The 19,616-nt window shown below is 39.4% G+C and overlaps 2 protein-coding genes across 2 annotated transcripts; both read right to left on the bottom strand.

Moving 5' to 3' along the window:
* Positions 1–2,694: 2,694 nt before the first annotated feature.
* On the bottom strand, positions 2,695–6,284 carry LOC127372785 (NADPH oxidase organizer 1). The gene is made up of 8 exons (XM_051416588.1): positions 6,119–6,284; positions 5,916–5,996; positions 5,716–5,788; positions 5,325–5,508; positions 5,044–5,237; positions 4,842–4,949; positions 4,381–4,498; positions 2,695–4,184 (listed from the first exon to the last, which is right to left on the bottom strand). Exons 1-8 carry the CDS (start codon positions 6,191–6,193, stop codon positions 3,548–3,550), a joined length of 1,470 nt encoding a protein of 489 aa, XP_051272548.1. The 5' UTR covers positions 6,194–6,284; the 3' UTR covers positions 2,695–3,547.
* A 7,823-nt stretch (positions 6,285–14,107) lies between these two features.
* On the bottom strand, positions 14,108–19,612 carry LOC127372790 (glucose-induced degradation protein 4 homolog). Its single transcript, XM_051416594.1, has 6 exons — positions 19,220–19,612; positions 18,750–18,809; positions 17,963–18,070; positions 17,782–17,883; positions 17,552–17,682; positions 14,108–15,609 (listed from the first exon to the last, which is right to left on the bottom strand). The coding sequence occupies exons 1-6, from the start codon at positions 19,409–19,411 to the stop codon at positions 15,546–15,548; spliced, it is 657 nt and encodes a 218-aa protein (XP_051272554.1). The 5' UTR covers positions 19,412–19,612; the 3' UTR covers positions 14,108–15,545.
* Positions 19,613–19,616: the final 4 nt, after the last annotated feature.

The following is a 19,616-nucleotide window of genomic DNA, read 5'->3' as shown; positions in this document are numbered from 1 at the left end:
TCTGGCTTTGTGCAGCATTTGATGGAAATACACTGACTAGTTTTGATCAGTAACACAGTCTACCCCTGCAGATATGTTATCATCTCAGTTACACCAAGTCTCACTGGCTTTTTATCATAGCCAGAAGGATATACAGCCTCAAACCCTCCAAAATGTTTTTGATGGTAATGCACAATGATGCAACAACATTATGAATGCACAAAATGCCCCATCACTCATCCATCAGCGCTGATTGGTGTGAATGTTTTGTCAAAGTAGAGCACAGGGTCCAGCATAAACACAATATAACAACCTCCCAGCTATAAACTGCAAAAAGGGATTGAAGATTTACTTAATGTGCGTCTTTCCCTTGCACTGCGAGTAGAGAATGCAGGGTTCTTCAAGTTCACTGGTTTTGCAGTATGTCCATCATAACTTGGGCAGCAGAGCAGTGAAGTGAGTGGGCAGACTAGTGACTGTTTAGGAATTTCCCTTCAGTGAAGCATCGAGTGTACACGTCCAGTCTGGAGAATATTTCTGTGACAGCTTGGAAGGGTCTTGGTCTTAGCCACTATTAAATAATAAATGAAACATTAAGTCATTTCAACAATGTGAGGTTGGTAAAATCCTACAAATGGGTTATTTATGGACTGTTTGAAAATGATTAGGATGGGGAGGGGGACTGAACCTATCAACCGGTATTCCACTGACGCCATAGTCAGCAGGACCAAAACTGCTCTGAATTACTGTTGAAAAATAATGACTTAATCATAAACTACAATATCGTTGCAATAATAATGAGCTCTCTGCAGCTTTGATCTCTGCAGTAACTCATGTTTGTGCTTTGTTCTCCTCACCTGAGCTACATGCTGTTCTCATTGGTTTCTGTATAACTGCTATAACACAAAGCCAGTTTCTCTCTCTAATTACCGCTTGTTTTCTTCTCAGTTTCCCTAATTGCTCTCCTTTGTGTAACTTTGTTACATTTTTGAAGATGCTCGACTGCATGATACATTCTCACGCAGCATAATCTGTTTGTGTTTGTGTGTGTGTGTGGTATGTGTATGTGTATGAAAACGATACTTTCACCTGCTTGTTTATGGAATTTTCAGTATGAAGTAACTTAAATGTTAGAAGTAGCTTCAACAGAAGTGAATGTCGACAGGAAGAAAACAAAAGGGAAAATAGCTGTAGAAATACCACATAAACTGTATGTCATCTGTGTGATGACTGGTATTACAATAACATTATTGTTCATACATGAAAAACATATTCATAGAAAAACCACAAGAAAACAAAACAAAACAGAAAAACAAGGTGATAAATAACCTGTTGTGACATGATGTACAATTTCCATTACGAGAAACTATTTACATACAGTACATGAGCTAATAAAATATTGTAAAGCATTAAGCTGATATGGTACATAATAATTCAGTGATCTTTTCTATCTATCATCAGTAATCATTGGACTGATTTCTATGTGTTAAAAACTGTGGCAAAGAGGAAATAGGATTACATAAAATACAGCCATTGTCAATTCCAACAATCCATTTAGAGTTCCCTGTAACTACAATGGGTTACAGTTACCTTTTTTGTATCCTGATTTCATAACTGTGGACAGGAAGCTTGCAAAAATGCGAAAAGCCCTATCTAGAGCCAGTGTTTGTCCATTCAGGGCTACTGTAGAAACATGGCGGTTCAACATGGCGAACTCTGTAGAAGAGGACCTGCTCCCTCTGTAGATAACAACTAAAAAAGCAACAATTCTTATTTTCAGGTGATTATACACACACACACACACCTATGAGTAATATATTATAGGTGCCAACACTCAGGATTGACACAAATACCGTTTTTCACTCTCTGCCATAAGAATGCGTGAAAGACACTCCTGGCGAATTGAGGTGTGTTTTATGAGGAAAATTATACGTACAGAAGAAAAACAATGTATTCCTAAGGAACTACTCTGATAAATTTAACAGTTTGAATTGGCCGCCTTATCTCAAAAAAGTTTATTTTGTTTATGATGTCATGCTATCACACTTCCTTGTTGTAAAGATTGTAAATAATTTCGATCTCGGATTAGCTAGCTCAGTATCAGTATGCTCAGTATCTGCTTTTTAATCTCTTTTTTTTCTATTAGGGGATTTTATTTATGTCTTAAGAGTAGTTTCACTCATTTATGTATTCTTATGGTATAATTTTATTGGTGCTTGTGTTATCTGAAGTTTTACTCATCAAATATCCAAAGACTGCAGCTGATAAAAAACACTCCAGGCTTGTTGTAATTATCTACATTAATTTATCTTGTTTATATCTTGTGCTTAGGATTTTATTGAGTTGTATTATTTGTTTTTACCATAAAACAAGTGACTTTGTTTTGAAAAGTGCAATATCAATAAAGATATTGTTGTTATTGTATAAATAAAGATTATTACTGCTATTAACCTATTACTTCTGGCCCCATACAAGAAAAAATCCTCACCCATAAGCTAAAGGTGTAGAAAACATCACCTCTACTTGTAGTGTCACCATGCTAGGGTGCATTACCATAATATCACATTTTATAGAAACTTCAGACATTTGTAAAGACATGATGGGGCCACTGTCTCTGCATGGCCTCCAAACTTAGAAATAACTGAAAGGTTATACCTAAATACATACTCTTCTCTTCTATATTCATTAAACACTCATGAACGAGGGACATTGCGCTACCTTGGTGCAAATTCGATTTTATTGACCTTTTTTTCAACCTATAGCCAAACTCTTATTACATTATTATTCATACATGAATAACATATTCATAGAAAAACCACAAGAAAACAAAACAACAAGGAAAAACAAGGCAATAAAAAACCTGTTGGAAAAAACCCGGATCCAGCCCTATCAGATCTCAATGCTTTGTTCTGGTAGTTGTTCAAAAGGCATTCTCACAGACATTCAGTCTGTTGGCGTACCATTTCCATTACGAGAAACTATTTACATATAGTACATGAGCTAGTTAAATATAGTAAAGCATTGAGCTGATATAGCAAAGAAATGGTACATAATAATTCAGTGATAATATTCTATCTTTTCCATCTATCATCAGTAATCATTGCACTGATTTCTATTTGTTAAAAACTGTGGCAAAGAGGAAAGAGGATTACATAAAATACAGTTCCGTGTAAATATTTAACCTCTTCAACTCCAACAATCCACTTAAATTTCCCTTTAAGTGGCTTAAAAGCTAGAAAAAAAAACATTTTGTACTACTGTGTGAAAATGTCACATACGCTTCACTGAAGCTACATTATTCTTTTACTGAATGAAATATTCAAACCTGATGATGCCATGCTCCATTTGATGAAATGGAAAAACTTTTGACATCCTCTTGTGGACTTTATTTATCTTTTAAAGCTGCTATCTCTTCAATCATTTGTATAACAGAAATATTTACAATGCTGCATAAAACACATTGGACTGACAGACCCAATGGAAAGATCTGTGGAGTTGAACAAGTTAAATATTTTACATACATACTAAATCAAAAATATTGCAAGTTATATAGTATGATTAAGAATCCCTAGCGGCTGTGGGAGGACTCTGGCTGAATCTGAAGTCGGGCCTTGGTGGCCAGGGCTGCCTTGCGGGTCATGGTGGTGCAGCGGGTCAGGATCTCCTCGGTTTTGGGTCTAGGTGGTACCCTTGGAGCGACTGAGGCCGTCTCACTGCCCCTGGATGTGACAGACTCAGAACTTGTGTCGGAGCCGCGGCGGTCTGAGAGGCTGACATCGGGGCTGCTGCTCCCACTGCCGCTGACATTAGGCTGTGCTTCCTCTTTCAAACTTGAGGATGATTCACCGCTTGAGGAGAGGCTGGAGAAGGTGCTTGCGTTGCTTGTGTTGCTCATGCTGCGTGTGCGGCTGTCTGACGCTGAGGCCTCCCTCTCTGCCTGTGTTTGTGACCAGGTCTCAGAGAGAACATCCAGAGATCGGGCTTTGTGGAGACGCCCAGGCACACCTCTGGACGGACCTGCAGAATCCCGTCGCGGGCTGTTTTCTTCGTTGATGCTGCGTGGATAAGGAGCCTGAGGTTCGCTGCTGGTTGCCAGGTTCAGAGTGGAGCTATGCAACTTTCTCTGCAGGCTGTAAACGCCTGCCCGGGGGTTGTTGTATGGTTGCAGGTACATGGAGGGGATGTAACCTCCTTTACCATTGAATCTAAAGAGAGGATTACAAGTAAAAGGGAATTTATTTCAGCCTGTTAATTATAATTTAACACAGTAAAATGCATGATTAAGTTTAGGAAATTATTTGACATCTAGTCTTATTGAGAAATATTTGATGCTGCCATCTACTCTTCCTTATTCCCTAGTCTCTATCGTTTGCAGCGCAGACAATAAAGATTGGGTTATACCTGATGAGCCACCAGCCATTGTCAGACTTCCTCAGCACCTCAACCACAGAGCCAATGGGCACAGACACTTCGTCATCCTTCTTAGTTGTGTAACTCCTCACAGCACAGTACAGGGTACCTAAAGGTCACAAGAAAACAAGCTCAAACCACAAAGCTGGCACTGCTGTATAGAATTTCTCTTGAAACATATGATAAAATAAGGACAAAATGATACAGAGTGTCTTTTTAAAAGCAGAGTGCAGAGTTTTAGTGATAGAAAGTGAAAGTGGGTTGTTTTGAACTAGGCTTCATAGGAATATGCTAAGAATGTGCATCTGGTATGAATTGATGGGCACGATTGATGCCAAATGTCAGCCTCATAAAGTACAAGTACGTAATAAAGCTGGTCGAATGAGATCAGATCAAGTGTGTCCTCTATGTGCACGCTCAAATTCAACTGCAACTAAAAGCATATAACTCACCTCCTAGCTGGAATCCAGTGTCATCATCTTCCTCTCCTTCACATAATTCCAGGTAGGGAGCAGGAAACCAAGCCAAACGCTTTTCCTCGTTCTCCACCAGCCACCAACCTGGAGAGCAGATGAAACATATACCTTCAGCACAACAGAAGTGAGTGTGAACGGTAGCTCAGGGTTCAGAGGATAAATCAAACGCTGCACTGACCTGCAGGGTCTTTGATCAGGACATCCAGCTTCTCATCCACATCGACCTTAAATGGACGATTCTTGGCATCCTTCGTCTCATAAGCATCCACGCAGCGGTAGGTCTGACTGACAAACGGGTGGGTGACACTGCCTGCATGCTGACGAGACACGCCACCCCCATCAGGCAGATCATCAGACATCAGGATCATGATGCTGCGTGAGAGAGAAGCTACGTTGAAGACAAGACTCCTATCAAATTTCTCACATAATTTGGAGTTAACAGTGACGTGGCAAACCTACCTGTTCTTGGTGAAGTCTGACTGCAGGTCATGGTCTTTGGGCATGAAGAACTGTGTGACCTCTGAGCTCTGAGTCACAGTTTGGTCGCACTTCAACAGTTTGTCGCAGTAGCTCTCCAGGAACTTCATGCGTTGGACAGAACGCTTGGATCCTTTCTGCTGGAGGCTGCTCTTTCTGGCCTCCCCTGGAATGAGGAATGAGGATGAGCATAAGGAATCTATTTGTAAAATATATAGTTTTTATTATTATTATTATTATTATTATTATTAATAATAATATTATTATATTACATGTATAATATATGAATAAATATGTTTTAGTTTATTACTGGCTGCTTTTAGTGGAGTATTAAACTCCAATCAGATGTAACATACAGTTAAAATAATCTTACCTGTAAATTTGGGGATCAATCTGTCGTTCTTCCGAACAGGGTTCATGTGAGGGAACCTCTTTTTCAGCTGCCTCTGTTTGGAAAAAAAAAGAAAAAGAAAATATTTATAACTATTAATAAATAAAATGTAGTGTACTGCAGTGTAAACAGCTCACTGAGTTCACAAAGTGATTTTTGGGTTGTTGTTTTTTTGCACTCACATGAAATTTCTTGAAATTCTGGAAGGACCTGTAGACGATCACTTCAGTTTCATCAGACCATAACACAGATATCATGAACATCTGTGGAGAGAGAGAGATAAGAGAGAAAAAAAAATACACGATCAAAGATCTCAAATACAGAAGTTATTTAACAATAAAAGAAATAAAAAAATAAAAATTGTCTTAGGTGTTTCTTAACTCACCTTGAGTTTTGGGGAGTCCCTGTGGACAGCTCCAATAATGCGGGCACTGACTACAAAGCGCTGATCAGCGACCATCGTGCGCCTCTTTGTGTCTCAGATCCCTGGATGAATAGCTGCTGTGTTGACCTTCAGTCTCTGGCTGACCTGCCTCTGCTGCTCTGCCAGCTCCGGGAGTCGTTATATATGTTCCTCATCACCGAGGGGGAGGAGGGGGGGAGGGAGGAGTCGTGGGTGAAACACATCTGAGCTCTGGAGAAACTGCACATATGCAGAGGCGTGGACAGCAGCAGCGTGATCCCAGGTGTGGCTGGATCTTCCAACATTACAGAAGAAGGTAAATGCAGAAGAACTGGAAAGAGGCATCTCAAGAAAGTTGCTCCACATACATGTGCCAATCAAAACAAGCTCAAAAAAAGGCCTTTTTACATGAAGGGCTTTTCATTTAATGGCTAATAATGGAGCCTGGAAATAAGTAAGAAGACACATTTTTTTGTGTTGTATCTGTTAATAATTGGATGACACATTATAAAATATAATGCAATAATGTAATATATATAATATAATAATAAAATATGCTACATTTCTTCCCTATCCATCCCTATTGTCAAGATATATATAGGGAGAGCCTCGATGTCATCTCCATGGTCTTCCTGAAACAGTTCCCAGTCAGTTGTCCAGTAATACTCCATCATGCATTGCTGCACACTTGTGATGATGATACACTGTCTCCTCCTAACAACAGGCTTATATGTAGGAGTAAGCGGTATCAGGCAGTGGGCTGATACTACCACTGGCATACAGCAGATCCAAGATCTCATCTGGTTGCAGGTCATGTAGTGGCTGAACTTGATGAGAATTAGTTATGGTAATATAATAATTCTGCATTATTAAAGCTGTACTATAAATACCAAAGCAAACTATCAATGCATTTAAAGGAAGAGTTAGATGTTTAGGAAAATACTAATTCACCTTCTTGCCAGGAGTTGTCATATTTATGTGCTAACTATTAAGCAAACGTGCAGCCAGGAGCTTTGCTAGCTTATCTTAGCGTAGCTTAGCACAGAGACAGGAAGATAGCCCCCTATCCTGACTGTGGAGTCAGACAGAAAGTGAATGTATGCCTTGCATCATTTGTGCAAATTTGACTGACATGTCGGTATGTGCATACCAACTGTATTGACATTAGCTGTAAGCTAGCCCAGCGGCATTCAGTCTCACTAATTGCACTGGTTGCCTGGCAACCTCACAACGACAGCAAGATTCCAGGAAGTCACTGCTCCTGGCCAGGAAGAAGTCCAGCCCATAACTCTGCCTAAAACTGCAATGTGTCATTTTTACACGTATAAGATATAACATGTTGACTAGTTTATTTTTTATTATTTTTGGACTGACAGAGCCAGGTTAGCTGTTTCCTCTGTTTCCAGTCTGTATGCTAAGCTAAGCTAACCGTCTACTGGCTGTAGCTTCATATTTAGCAGACACGCCTGAGAGTGGTATTGATTTTCTCATGCAACACTCGGAAGTTCCCAAAATGTGGATAATTGCTTTAATATCAACTGATCCATGGTCGGGGTATATTTCTCAGTCGTAAACAGAGTAATTTCTGAAGAAAACAAACATGCTGTCATTCTCATGTCTCAAGAATATGACATATATAAATATCTCAGCTGCTCCACTCCTGTCTTCCTCAATCGTTTCCTAGTATCTCCTGCATCCTCAACCCCATAAAGTTTTTTTGCACGTGCAAGCACTTCACACTTGTCATCTGGCAGCAATATCCCTTATCAGGAACTAGTGTGGAGAGCTGTGTGTCTGTGTGTGTCTGTTGACCAAATAGGTAAGGGCTGTGCACGTGCGTGTTTGGGGGGAGCAGGTGTTTCTTCAAAGTGAGGATTGCATGGGTCGGAGGGGGTTATCCCGACCACTCATCGGAGGGACGTGGGTGTGGAGTCCTTGTCTGAAGTGATGCCAGCATTTTATCACACACACACACACACACACACACACACACACACACACAGCGTTGTGGTGTAAAAGGTCGGGACTGTCCAGCTTGGTGTACGACCTGGGAAGATGTCAACACCTGAGTGTAAAGCCACATGAGGTTTCCCACAGTGAGCACGAGGACCATGACTCTGACTTTTTTGGGCATCTGCTGATGACACAAGAGAAGGTACAGAGAGAAATACATCATGTGTACTGCACGTGGACACGCAACACTCTAAAAACGCATTCAGACCCAAAATGCATTCGTGCCAAAGTCATTCACCCGATCACACAATTACTAACTCATACATTCTCACAAAGCATATTGTGATAGCACATTAAAAAAGAAGTAAATTAGGTAAGTGGAAATGCATGGGCTCTATGGCATGAGTGCATTCATGACATGGGACGTTGTAATTATCTTTTTAAAACCATATAGGTCAAGTTTTGGTGAATAAGGGAAGTTATTAATTTGAGTAATGAATTGTAATTCATTCTGAAGAAAGAAAAAAGAAATTAACCTGTTTAAATAAGATTTTCACCACATGGTCGTAACAGCGATGTGGCTTCAGAACAATAAACAATGGTTGAGTAGTTGATGTTGAAACAGACTTTATTTCCCAACAATGCATCCATGGTACTTGTGCTTGTCTCATCATTTGCCGTTGATCAGAAACATCTAGTTGGACCCACAAAAAGCCATGTCTGCCAAATAAAATGTCCCACAATGGCTAAAAATAATATACAACAACGTACGTGTCACATATGTGGTTCCTTATGTTTTATTAATGTTGGTATATGGATTTATATAAGAACATAAATCTGTCCGTGAATGCCTGTAAATGTCAGACTTCGTTGTATGATTGTTCAGAGGTCCTTTGTCTTCTGTTATCTTTCTGTCAGAGGATGATTGTAAGCTCATAGACAATAACATTTCTGCGAGGATCGGTCAGAGTTTAGCTATGCATTTGATCTCTGTTTGCCAGTAATTTTGAAAGTGGAATTAAAAGCTCTTGTGACAAAGACCTTCCTTCCTGTATTAAAAATAAATTCACCAGAACTTTCCACATAGCACCACACAGCATCATTGTGTTTGATTTGGACTGGATTCACAATAGCTTCTTTGTTTGGCCAGCTTTGAAACTGACTATGAAAATGTCAGAGAAATTGTCCAGGTGCATAGCTTTCATTTCCCTCTATCTCTACTAAATATTTACAGGAATATGGCAAACAAAAATTGCACATATTACTGACAGACTCTTTTCCGTCTTCACAAGTGTGAATATACAGTCCATAATTTAATCCTATATATTAGGTGTCCCGACCTTGTCCATTTTCATTTAAAAGTGACTCGAATTACAAATGAGAAGGAAGCAAAATCGTCCTAGTTATTTGTAGTAATTTGAGTTGTTTGTTTAATCATACATAGAAGCAATAGGTGTGTGTACTTTGCCGTGTTAGATGAGCAAAACACGAATAGGAAAACTACCTTGGCTAACCACACAGGTGAGGACGTGACATGAAGCTCGTGGTAAATGGCTTTTAGTACGGCCCCTTACAAACATTGCCACGTTCTTCAGGGTGTAAGCAGTACATGGTGAATGTGTAAGATAGTTAATGGACCTTCAGGAGGACATTGATGGTCTTACACATACTGTATATAGATAGATATTTCAGTTGTAGTAGTATGCTTTAAAAAAAAATAAGATTCTGGGTTTAATATGATTAGACAATCTGTGATACAATACACAAATATAAATACAAATATAACTAAACACTAAAACATAATCAGATTGTTGCCTCTAGCCAAGGAAATACTGATGAGATTAGATGTGTGTTATCCAAATGAAAGATTTCTGCCATTATAAAAGTGTTATTGAGCCCATAAAACATGATTTAAAGATCTATGACAAGGAAGCTTCAGATGTGAACATGTTTAATTGATGCCATATGTATTTGGTAAACACACATTTTTTATAGGCATGTCTTTCTTAAAGACGTGGCTGAAGGTTGTCGACTAGCCTGCGCAGAAGAAGGTGGAATCAGTAGATAAGGGTGTAAAGCTACTGAGTTTATAAACAGTTGTTATCAGACACGGAAGCTGTGCAGTGCCACAAACCAGTGACCGTAATTTTATAGCCATTGCCCGTAAATCTAATGCTTGGTTCCAAGAGATACACTTTCACAAGAACAACCAGTTTGTACCTGATACACCCTCTGAGTCACCCAAAATATAATCCTGCAATACTGAAATTACCCTTGTGATTTACAGTTCCTGTAAAGGCTCAATATTTTGTTTATTTATTTAATTTTTATTAACTCTTTGTCAGCTTTCTATCCTCTGGTACAATAGGATACATAGGTGATGACATAGTTAAGGTACATGCTGTTCTGCGAAGCTATCTTTTGGGGTTGTGTAAGCTGTCACTCACATGCTTTCGTGTATGAGCCATATATCATACTCATCCATCACTGACTACACCTTTAATTTCTTAAGACAGAAAACAGACCAAACAAACCAGAAGTAGCTCTAACCTGTTTGTCCTGACAAATGTGCCATCGCTGCAAACATTTTATGCATTCAGTTTGGTTTGGTGAGAAAGTGAATGGGAGCTGATCTTTGTGACCCCTTCTTACAAACTGTGATGTTTTTCCTCTATGTGAGAAAGTGTTTTATTGGCATGTTGTGTTAAAGAACGCATGATGTCACAAGTAAGGCACTGATATCTTACAAATGAGTCACCTTACTGTACAACTGACCCACATGTACTTTGCCTGTACATGTAATCCCCTCCATTCAGCTGGGATTTACCTGGACTTGTGGAAACTATTTGGTTTCGGTGACTGAAATGGGTCCAAGTTCAGTATCAACTTGAAATAATGTAACATACAAATAAAAAAATTACATTAAATAATCTAAATATATCGCACATATTCTGATAAGTTACAGAATGAAATATTGTTTTTGTGAAGTAAAAGCTATGAAGACGAGTTGCTCTCTGTGCCTGTCTGTGAGGCATGGCAACATTCTGACAATGCTATCCATCGACTTATAAACCTTTCTATCTAATTTTTATCTATTTATATATCTTTATTTATGCCGATGATGCTAAAATGATGCTAAAACTTTTTTTTTTTTTTAGATTTAGTGAATATCTTTCTGTGTGTGTGCTGTTGCATGCAGCCCTGGTTCTGTTAATACAAAACAAACAAAGTGGACTGGACTGAGACACACAACTTACCAAATTTCATGGCATTCCAATCGATAGTTGTCGAAACATCAGGACCTCCTCTGGCAGGTTGTTCCACAGCTTGGGGGCCCTGATTGCAATCACTTTTGTTTTTTAATCTGGTTATGGGAACCACTGGTTATGACATTTCTGGCAAGGAAGCAGCAGTATCCGTGCCAACATTAACACTATTTGAAGCCAGAATATTAACTGCCACGACTGTGGTTGTTTCACATACATATTTCATGTCTCAGAGGATGCAAAAAATAATCTATTGTTCTGCAACCTGCAAATAGGCACAGGCACAAAGGCATACAGTGTAATTTGCAGTTATGTGCAAATGACTGTCTACAGATGGAATGTCGTACTAATTATTACATGCCAATTAACAGGATAAGGGCATTCGGTCTCATAGTGTTCCTTTTGACCTGTTTTATATAATTGTGCAGGTTTTGGCTAATGTACCTGCTGTTTCCTAACAGATGATTTGACTTCTTTAAAGGTCCAGTGTGTAACATTTAGTGTTTATTGGCAGAAATGTAAGGTGCACCTACTTTTCACCACAGTTAAACAATGTAGACGCAAACCTGAGAAGTGTAGTCTGTGATTTCCTGGCTACTGTACTGTAGAGGATAAATCCTTTTCACAAATAAACATATTATAACACTATTATAATAACATATTGTATTTCATCTGCTGCTTCACACAGGCAATACTGCACTGTAGTTTGTCACCCATCTATAAATGTTGTCCTGTTTATTTAAAGGTTAGTTCGACTGTCATACTGTCACTGGAAACTCCACATTCCTTGTTCTAGACAGCTGTATAATTATCAGTCAGTCAACTGTAACTGAGCCACATTTATTCCATTACAACTTATGTAACATCATATAAGGATAAAGTTCTACACCTGCAGCAGCCTGCTGTTTTTGACATTATTCTTTCTTTCTTTCTTTCTTTCTTTCTTTCTTTCTTTCTTTCTGCACAGCACTTGTAAAACCAGTGGTGAAATATAATTACTCAAGTTTTGTACTTATCTATAAATTCAAGGTACTTTTACTTCACTTAAGTATTTCCATTTTATGCAACCTTATACTTTTGCTCCACTAAATCTCAGAGGCAAATATTAAAAAAGGATTTTAGTTAACTGAAATAAAATAAAAATAACTCAAACTACACTGTGTACTTAGAAACTAACAAATAAAATAAGAATATGCAGGAAATGTTTTTTTTGTTGTCAATTTCTTGGCAGGCATTGGTGCGTATGTTTATTGAGACTAGATTATATAACTGTAAGTCAATGTGTTTGTATTGTAATACTTATTCTAAACTGAATATTGCCTAAATCTTTATAATAACCCTGAAACGAAACTAAATATTTTTAAACAAATAAAAACCCACTCTAGAAAGTGAAACTAAACTAAAACTAAAAATTAAAAGCTATAACTCTGACTGATACCATACCAAAATATTTGTATTGCTAGGCTGCTGCCAAGTCAGCTTTTATCTGCAACCCTGTCGACATTATTATTCCCAGGTGCACCTGCTTTTCACCACAGTCTGACTCTGACTTGGAAAGTTAAGCCAAGTCAAACAGTAGGGCCAAACCTGACAAGTTTAGTCTAAGATTTCATGGCCACTGTACTGTACAGAGGATAAACCTCCACTGAAATGTAGAGCAAAGATAGTTACACACTCTGCAGTCTAGCACTTTGATTATGAAACTAGGGGGAAAAATCTGGAGGAGACAGGCCTGTGGAAAATTTCAAAAGCAGAAGAGCAAGAAATTCAGGCTTGTTTTGAGCCCAGCTAGCAGCATGGTGCAATGGATGGCAATGCTGGCTGAAATATCTCTACAACCATATGGATTACTGTTGTATTCAGAACAGATATCCATAGCGCCTGGAGGGTGAATCCAAACAACTATGATGATCCCCTGACTTTTCCTCTAGCACTATCATTAAGTCAAAGTTTTCACTTATTCAGCCAAATATCTCAACATCTACTGGATGGATTGGCACGGAAGGACTTTGGTGATCACTTGACTTTTCCTCTAGCACCACCATGAGGTTCACAATAGCAGTTCTGAGTGACTGTGTCAGCATGGATGGATTGCCATGAAGTCTGCAACACGTTCACCCCCCCAACAGCATTAGCATTAAGCTAATTAAATAACTAAGTAGAACCTCACAAGGCTCTGGCATGGCTGTAGACTTATATTATTTATTAGTTGTTTTGTCAACTGGGGTTTGTTCAGTGTCCAACATTTCCATACTGCTAAATCCACTGTGTTCCTGCCACAGTGATGCTACAAGCTTTAGTTGCACAACCCTAGTTGTTGCAAAAAGCTTTGATAACAGTAAGAATTCTAATTATTTTTGTCTATCAACACAGTACCTTTAAGCTTTGTTGGTGCATGCTTCTTGTGCAGTATGCAACAGCTGTCCTAATGTCAGCTCATCATGCTAAAAAACACCAGAAGACTGTATGATATGTTTAAACACACCAGAGGGCAGTGCAGTGTAGGAAGTGACTATTCAAATATCAGCCAGGAATCAGCATTAGGACTCTTCTTACAGCATGCAAATGCACGACCAAGATGATAATTTAGGGAAATTCTAAAATCAGCGCTGACAAAGACTTTATGTTTTTATTTAACTGTATTTAGTGTTTAAAATGAGTAAATAACTTGAAAATGAATGTGAGATGTGGTATGAAAATATTAAAAACATGATGTGGTATACTGGTCAAACAAGCAAGACACAGTGAAGGGTGTTTTGATATGATTTTTTAAAATCCAAAATCCATTCTTTACAGTCACACCATCAATGAAATCCAGGATTCTTCTCAAACAAACACACTTCTGATCTGTTATAATACAACTCTGATAAGCTTTAGAAACATGGCACCATCACATGAAGGAACATGATTAGGGAGTGTTTTCATAGGCAATTTAACAAAAATATTTCCTTTAATGAAGATAGATTCTTTCTTTTTTTTTCATATACTATAAGGATAGAATAAAATTCTGTCTCTGAAAACTGAAGGTTTTATGTTTGGAGAGTGCTATGTTGAAAGTGTTGCATAGTCGTGGAGACATAAATGTAGGGGTAGTGGGGATCTTTAAAATGACACAAGGGAGTAAAAAACTCTTTGTTTAATGCAGAGTGCAGGGTAAAAATACTCTCTTTTTTAATACTTGTATGTGATTGTTTTGCTCTAACCCCCTCCCCCCCCACACACACAGTCAAAACCCTTAAAAACTAGTCAAAAAGCTTGACCTGCCACCTTGATGCTTATGTACTAGGGCACGTGAGTGTAAAAAATGCTGACTGCAAGCATTAGTAACATAAAGTCTATCTTTGTGCAAATGTAACTCAATAGAACAAGATCCACAGCAATCCCATGTGATAATAATCTCCCAAGCAATCGTATGAACACAGGGGGAAAGCTCGTTTTGTGTTAATCACATTGCAGCCTTTAAAAAGTGCCACTCTGCATCCATCATTTAGAGTAAAATAACAAAATATCCTCTTGGCGGGCAAACAAAGAATCAGCTTAGCTTTAAAAAAATACTGTCATTCTAGCTTATGGGCTGATTAAAGCTCCAAACAATCATAAACCCAAACTTCTCTCTCTTTGCTTTTCAGCGCGGACTTGGTGATTTACTTCTTGAGAGATTGTGTTTATAAGAGCAGACGCCTCAGAGGAATCCTTGTCCAGCTCGCAGTCAATTGTGTTTCTACTGCTCACTCACATCGGCAGGATGAAAGCTGGAAACGTTTTCTAGTTGCAAAAACAAGAGGGGGAATTCCCAACTCAGCTTATAAAGTGTCTTGAGATGCAGCGCCAAGCGTTTTTTAAAAAACAGACGTAAAAACAAATGAAGAAAGGGGTACACTATATGAGCCACACCCAGTCTTTGCTGCTGGTTCTAACTTTACAAGCTCCGGCCAGGGGAGCTGAGCTGCACTCTTTTCCTTTCTTCCTTCTCATCTCATCCATACATACATTCATTTGTCTTACATCCCCGTCCACTGGTCAATCAGATGTCCGTCCACTTATTGGGAACATGTAAGAGTTTGCACTTTTCCAAAGCCCAAATTCTCATCCCTAATCGTTCTCCTTTTCCTCCTCAGTAGCATCCGCAGACCTCTGCTTTGCTTTAAGTCTCTGTCCATCAAAAAAAAGATCCACGATGCCGGCCGCTGTCACCGGAACTCATAGATGGCTGCACTGTGCTCAGGAACGTGGGTGAGGTTTAGAGACTGGTACCTGTAGTATAACAACACAGTGTAGGTTAGAATATGTATGTGTGTTAGAAGGACATGCCATATGTTACATTTAATAAAAAGGTGCACAGGGCAGCCTTGTCATTTATTAATTACATGTAATCACAAGCTCCCTAGCTAATGAAATATCTGAAAAAGCATGTACATGATCATAGGCATGTTTGCTTATTCATTGAGGCTTTCAGGCTGCATGACATTGCTGTCCTGTAAAAACCACCTATCTCCAAAACATTCACTTTTCATGAGCTAAAATAATGCTCCATTCAGATAATCTAAAATCAGATAATAAAGGGTTTTTAAGTGGTTTATTTAGATGAAATTTTTTCTGCAATCAATGTATTTACTATTTAAGATATTTACATTCAGCAATTACCCCCTCAGATTAGTCACTCATTGTTAGTGGCGGAGTCCATTTCATTTAATCTGAGATATAAAATCCAGGTTCATTTTATCTCATTGATATCAGCTTCACTGTTTACTCCTCTATTCTGACCATATTAGGGCTGAATTAAGTTGCTGCTAATGCAAATGGAGCATCCTGCTGCCACTGCTTCAAATTAAAAGCATTCAACTGGTGAAACATGGGGTGGCTTTAATTGTGAAGAAGCCACTAGAAACACAATGTATTTGTGATTAGCACTGATCACAATTCATTCACAATCATTTTAAGCGTTTCTTTTCTTTCTTTCTTTCTTTTTTATTTTTTAACAGTGGATCAGTTTTAACAAGAAGAGAAGAAGGAGGAGTAGCCACAGTGAGCTGTCGAAGAGCTCCAGGTAACGGGCTACACACCCTCAACTCCTCAGCAAGGTAACCAACTTTTACTGTGCCCTGCCGTTGTGTGGCAAACTACTTGCACCATGCACAGCATGAAATCAGATTACAGTTGCTCATAGCATGTATTAAAGAGAGTTTGTTTGACTGCACAATAAACAGATAAACCAGCTGCTCTTCTGTTGTATTACTGTAGCTGGATGAGTGCTTGCTGTAGTATACTGTATACTGTGTCCAGTCCAGTTTGTCAAAAACAAATCCAAAATGAAAGGGTTCACTAGAATAAAAAGGTGGGTGCTGACATCTGAAAGCCAGTAGGTAATTATACTTGAGGAACAAGATGAATTGAGGGCAATGCACAGTTTGGACTGATGATCATGTTCTGCTTTTTCTTCATGTGTGGTTTGCACACCAGAGGTGTTAAAAGGCAGTGCATAGAGTCAATCCGACAAACAAGTTACTTGTAACCACAAGTAGTTTATGTTGCAGTTAATACCGTTTTCTTTCTTCACAACAATGCTTAATGCCATTATCATAGCAAGTATGACAGAACCGCTGGTTGTTAATCATTTTCTGCTTTTGAAAAATTGTACAAAGTAGAGAAATTCTACAATCAGAGAGGAAAACAAAACTCCTTCCAAGTATTTTAGAAGGGTTAGAGAAGAGGATAAAAAAAACCCTGTCTGGAATGAAATCAGAGGGCGTTTGTAACAATAGTGAAAGAATTATGTGCAAAGGCAGTTGAAATTCCAAAGAATGTCAAATAAAACTGAAAAAACTAAAGACAGAGTACAAGAAGCCCACAGTTTGCTTATAACCAGGCAGTACGGCAATATAATTCAAATGCAACAAACTGTGGGTTGGATTTTTGTGCTTCATCCATATAAGGTTACACACAGTCTGAGCTGGAGCTGTTTGGAAAAGCCACATTCATGTACTAATCATCTGAGCAGCTCCCATGAAGAATTCAAGAATTAAGGGCACCTTGAGAGAAGCTGCAGAAAGCTGGAAACATTTTCTGTTTTTGACTTTCCCTACACAGATCTTCCAGCTGGTCTGGGATTTGATCCAGCAACCTTTCACTCACGGGGCTGCTAAGTCGCAAAATGACTCAACCTCCTCTCAAAGTAACTAGTGTTGTGCAGCGTTACCATTCTGAGCTCCTGTGGTAGTAGTAGCCCTCGATCGTTGCTGTGGATTTCTGGAAGCAGATGTAGTAGAATCCAGCAAAGGAAGCGCCGCTGATGTCTTTGATTGTGTGGTCAGGGACCAGAAACTGCTCCTGAGTGGGGACGGGGACAGGGTGAGAAATAGCAGGAGCTGCAGTTCAGAGGTGACTTACTACAACATATGGTCAGGCTCAATTTAGGCAATACCTTACCTTCCACCTCATGAAGATATAGTCAGAGTTCTTCAGATCCTCATAGTCAAAATCATCCGAGTTGAACGTCTTTGCATACTGGTAGAAGGCCTGAAACTTGCCCTTGACACAAAAAGTAAAAGGATTATGTCACGGCAAAACACCATGCAGTACAGCACTTGTGTAGATTATGAAAGCTTACCCAGTGCTTACGGTCCACATCCTCATCTGCATCCCATTTCCGGGTGAGAAATGGCCGCTTCCTGCTGATGATCTCTCCGGCGAAGAAGGTGGTCAGAGTTGGGTATTCCTGCGAGAGTGAACGCAACGGAGAAACAGTGACGTTTTATTTGCTTTGGTGCAGCCAAACAAGAAACAGTGAAAGAATGTCACACCCAATGTTAATAGTAAGTCCATCAGTGTTTTTATTCCAGCACTAATTACAGGGTAGAACTATTTGCTTTTATTCACTGCAGTCAGACTGTGGCATATTGTAAATAAGAATATACTGATTGGTTAGGTTGTAATATATACTATATATAGACAACAATGGCAACAATATTTATTATCGAATTACTTAGGAAAAAACAAATTCAATGCGATAAGAAGTTTAACATTGACCCTGCAGTCTACTGTGACCGATTTGATCCAGAAAATGACATAACATATTGCTTATTCAGGTCACAGACAATAAAGTCATGCTTACTGCACATTTAAACCTTGACATGTTACTAAGCCATATTGTCAAATACGTATAATTTACCACAACACGACAATGATCCAGAAAAGGCTTTCTGTCATGTCCCGTGTGTTTTATTCAGTTCAGGTAGCTTTGCTGTGCTCAATCTGTAGTAGCATACCCTAACATCCTCTAGAATGGGAAACCCTGGAGCTAGACTGTACCAGTCTCTTAAAAAGGACACACACAATGAGCAGTGGGCAGACCCAGCTTAAATGATTTATGTTTAATGTTGAATTACTCCACTCACCTCAGTCAGTCCTTTTATCTTCAGGTAGCCGCACAAGTAGGAATCCTCCATGGTGACATGCTTTAAAAGAAATCACAGTAAAGAATGTTTATTTCTTATTTACTTTTTCTACATGCAAGTTAAAATACATGCAAATGCTGTTATTTGATTGTATATCATATCTGCTATACTAGACGTGCAGGTTTATAAGGTTCTTCTTACAAATGCAGAAGCCAAACATGATTAAACCTCTATTAAGTTGCATTTTTAATAAAAAACATCAAATCAAATGTATCCTTATAATTGAAAAGGGTTTGCTAGTAAACAGTCGCAGGCACTGCTACATCCACAGCTAGCTAGGCGAGTTACTCAACCACAGGCCAGCGCTCATTGATTTTCCAGCTGTCAATCATCACACCGCCCGTTTGACAGATCACCAAATGCCCCTGACAGCTCGCCTGAAGGGTGCAATATCCGCTCCACAGTCCCACCTGCAAAACAACCTCCACGTCGTACGAGTTCCCTTTGCTCTTCTGGTGGCCCCTGAACCTGGAGCCGCTGTACAACAGCGAGGTGACAACGCCGGGCTGCTGGGTGTTTATCGGAGGCGGCGGGATAAGCGAGGCCGAGGATGCGAAGGCCGCGGCAGGGGAGTCGCTGAGGTATCCAGCGGGGACAGGCATGGCTCCCGCTTCGCTGGCTGGGCACCGACCGCGGGCAATTGCCGTCTGGGCGATAGACTCTGTCGGCGTCTTAGAAGAGGTGGGGGAGGACTGAAGAGGTCCACCAACATTAAATTCCCCCCCGATTCCTCCACAGTTTCGTTTACCGGGCACCAAGCTCCCAGAAAGTGGAGTGGACTTCGACGCGGCGCTGTAGCAGAATCCG

The sequence above is a fragment of the Dicentrarchus labrax genome, unplaced genomic scaffold (assembly GCF_905237075.1).
Source record: "Dicentrarchus labrax unplaced genomic scaffold, dlabrax2021, whole genome shotgun sequence".
NCBI lineage: Eukaryota > Metazoa > Chordata > Actinopteri > Moronidae > Dicentrarchus > Dicentrarchus labrax.
Note: the sequence above shows the minus strand (reverse complement) of the source record. Positions and strands in the feature narration are given on the sequence as shown.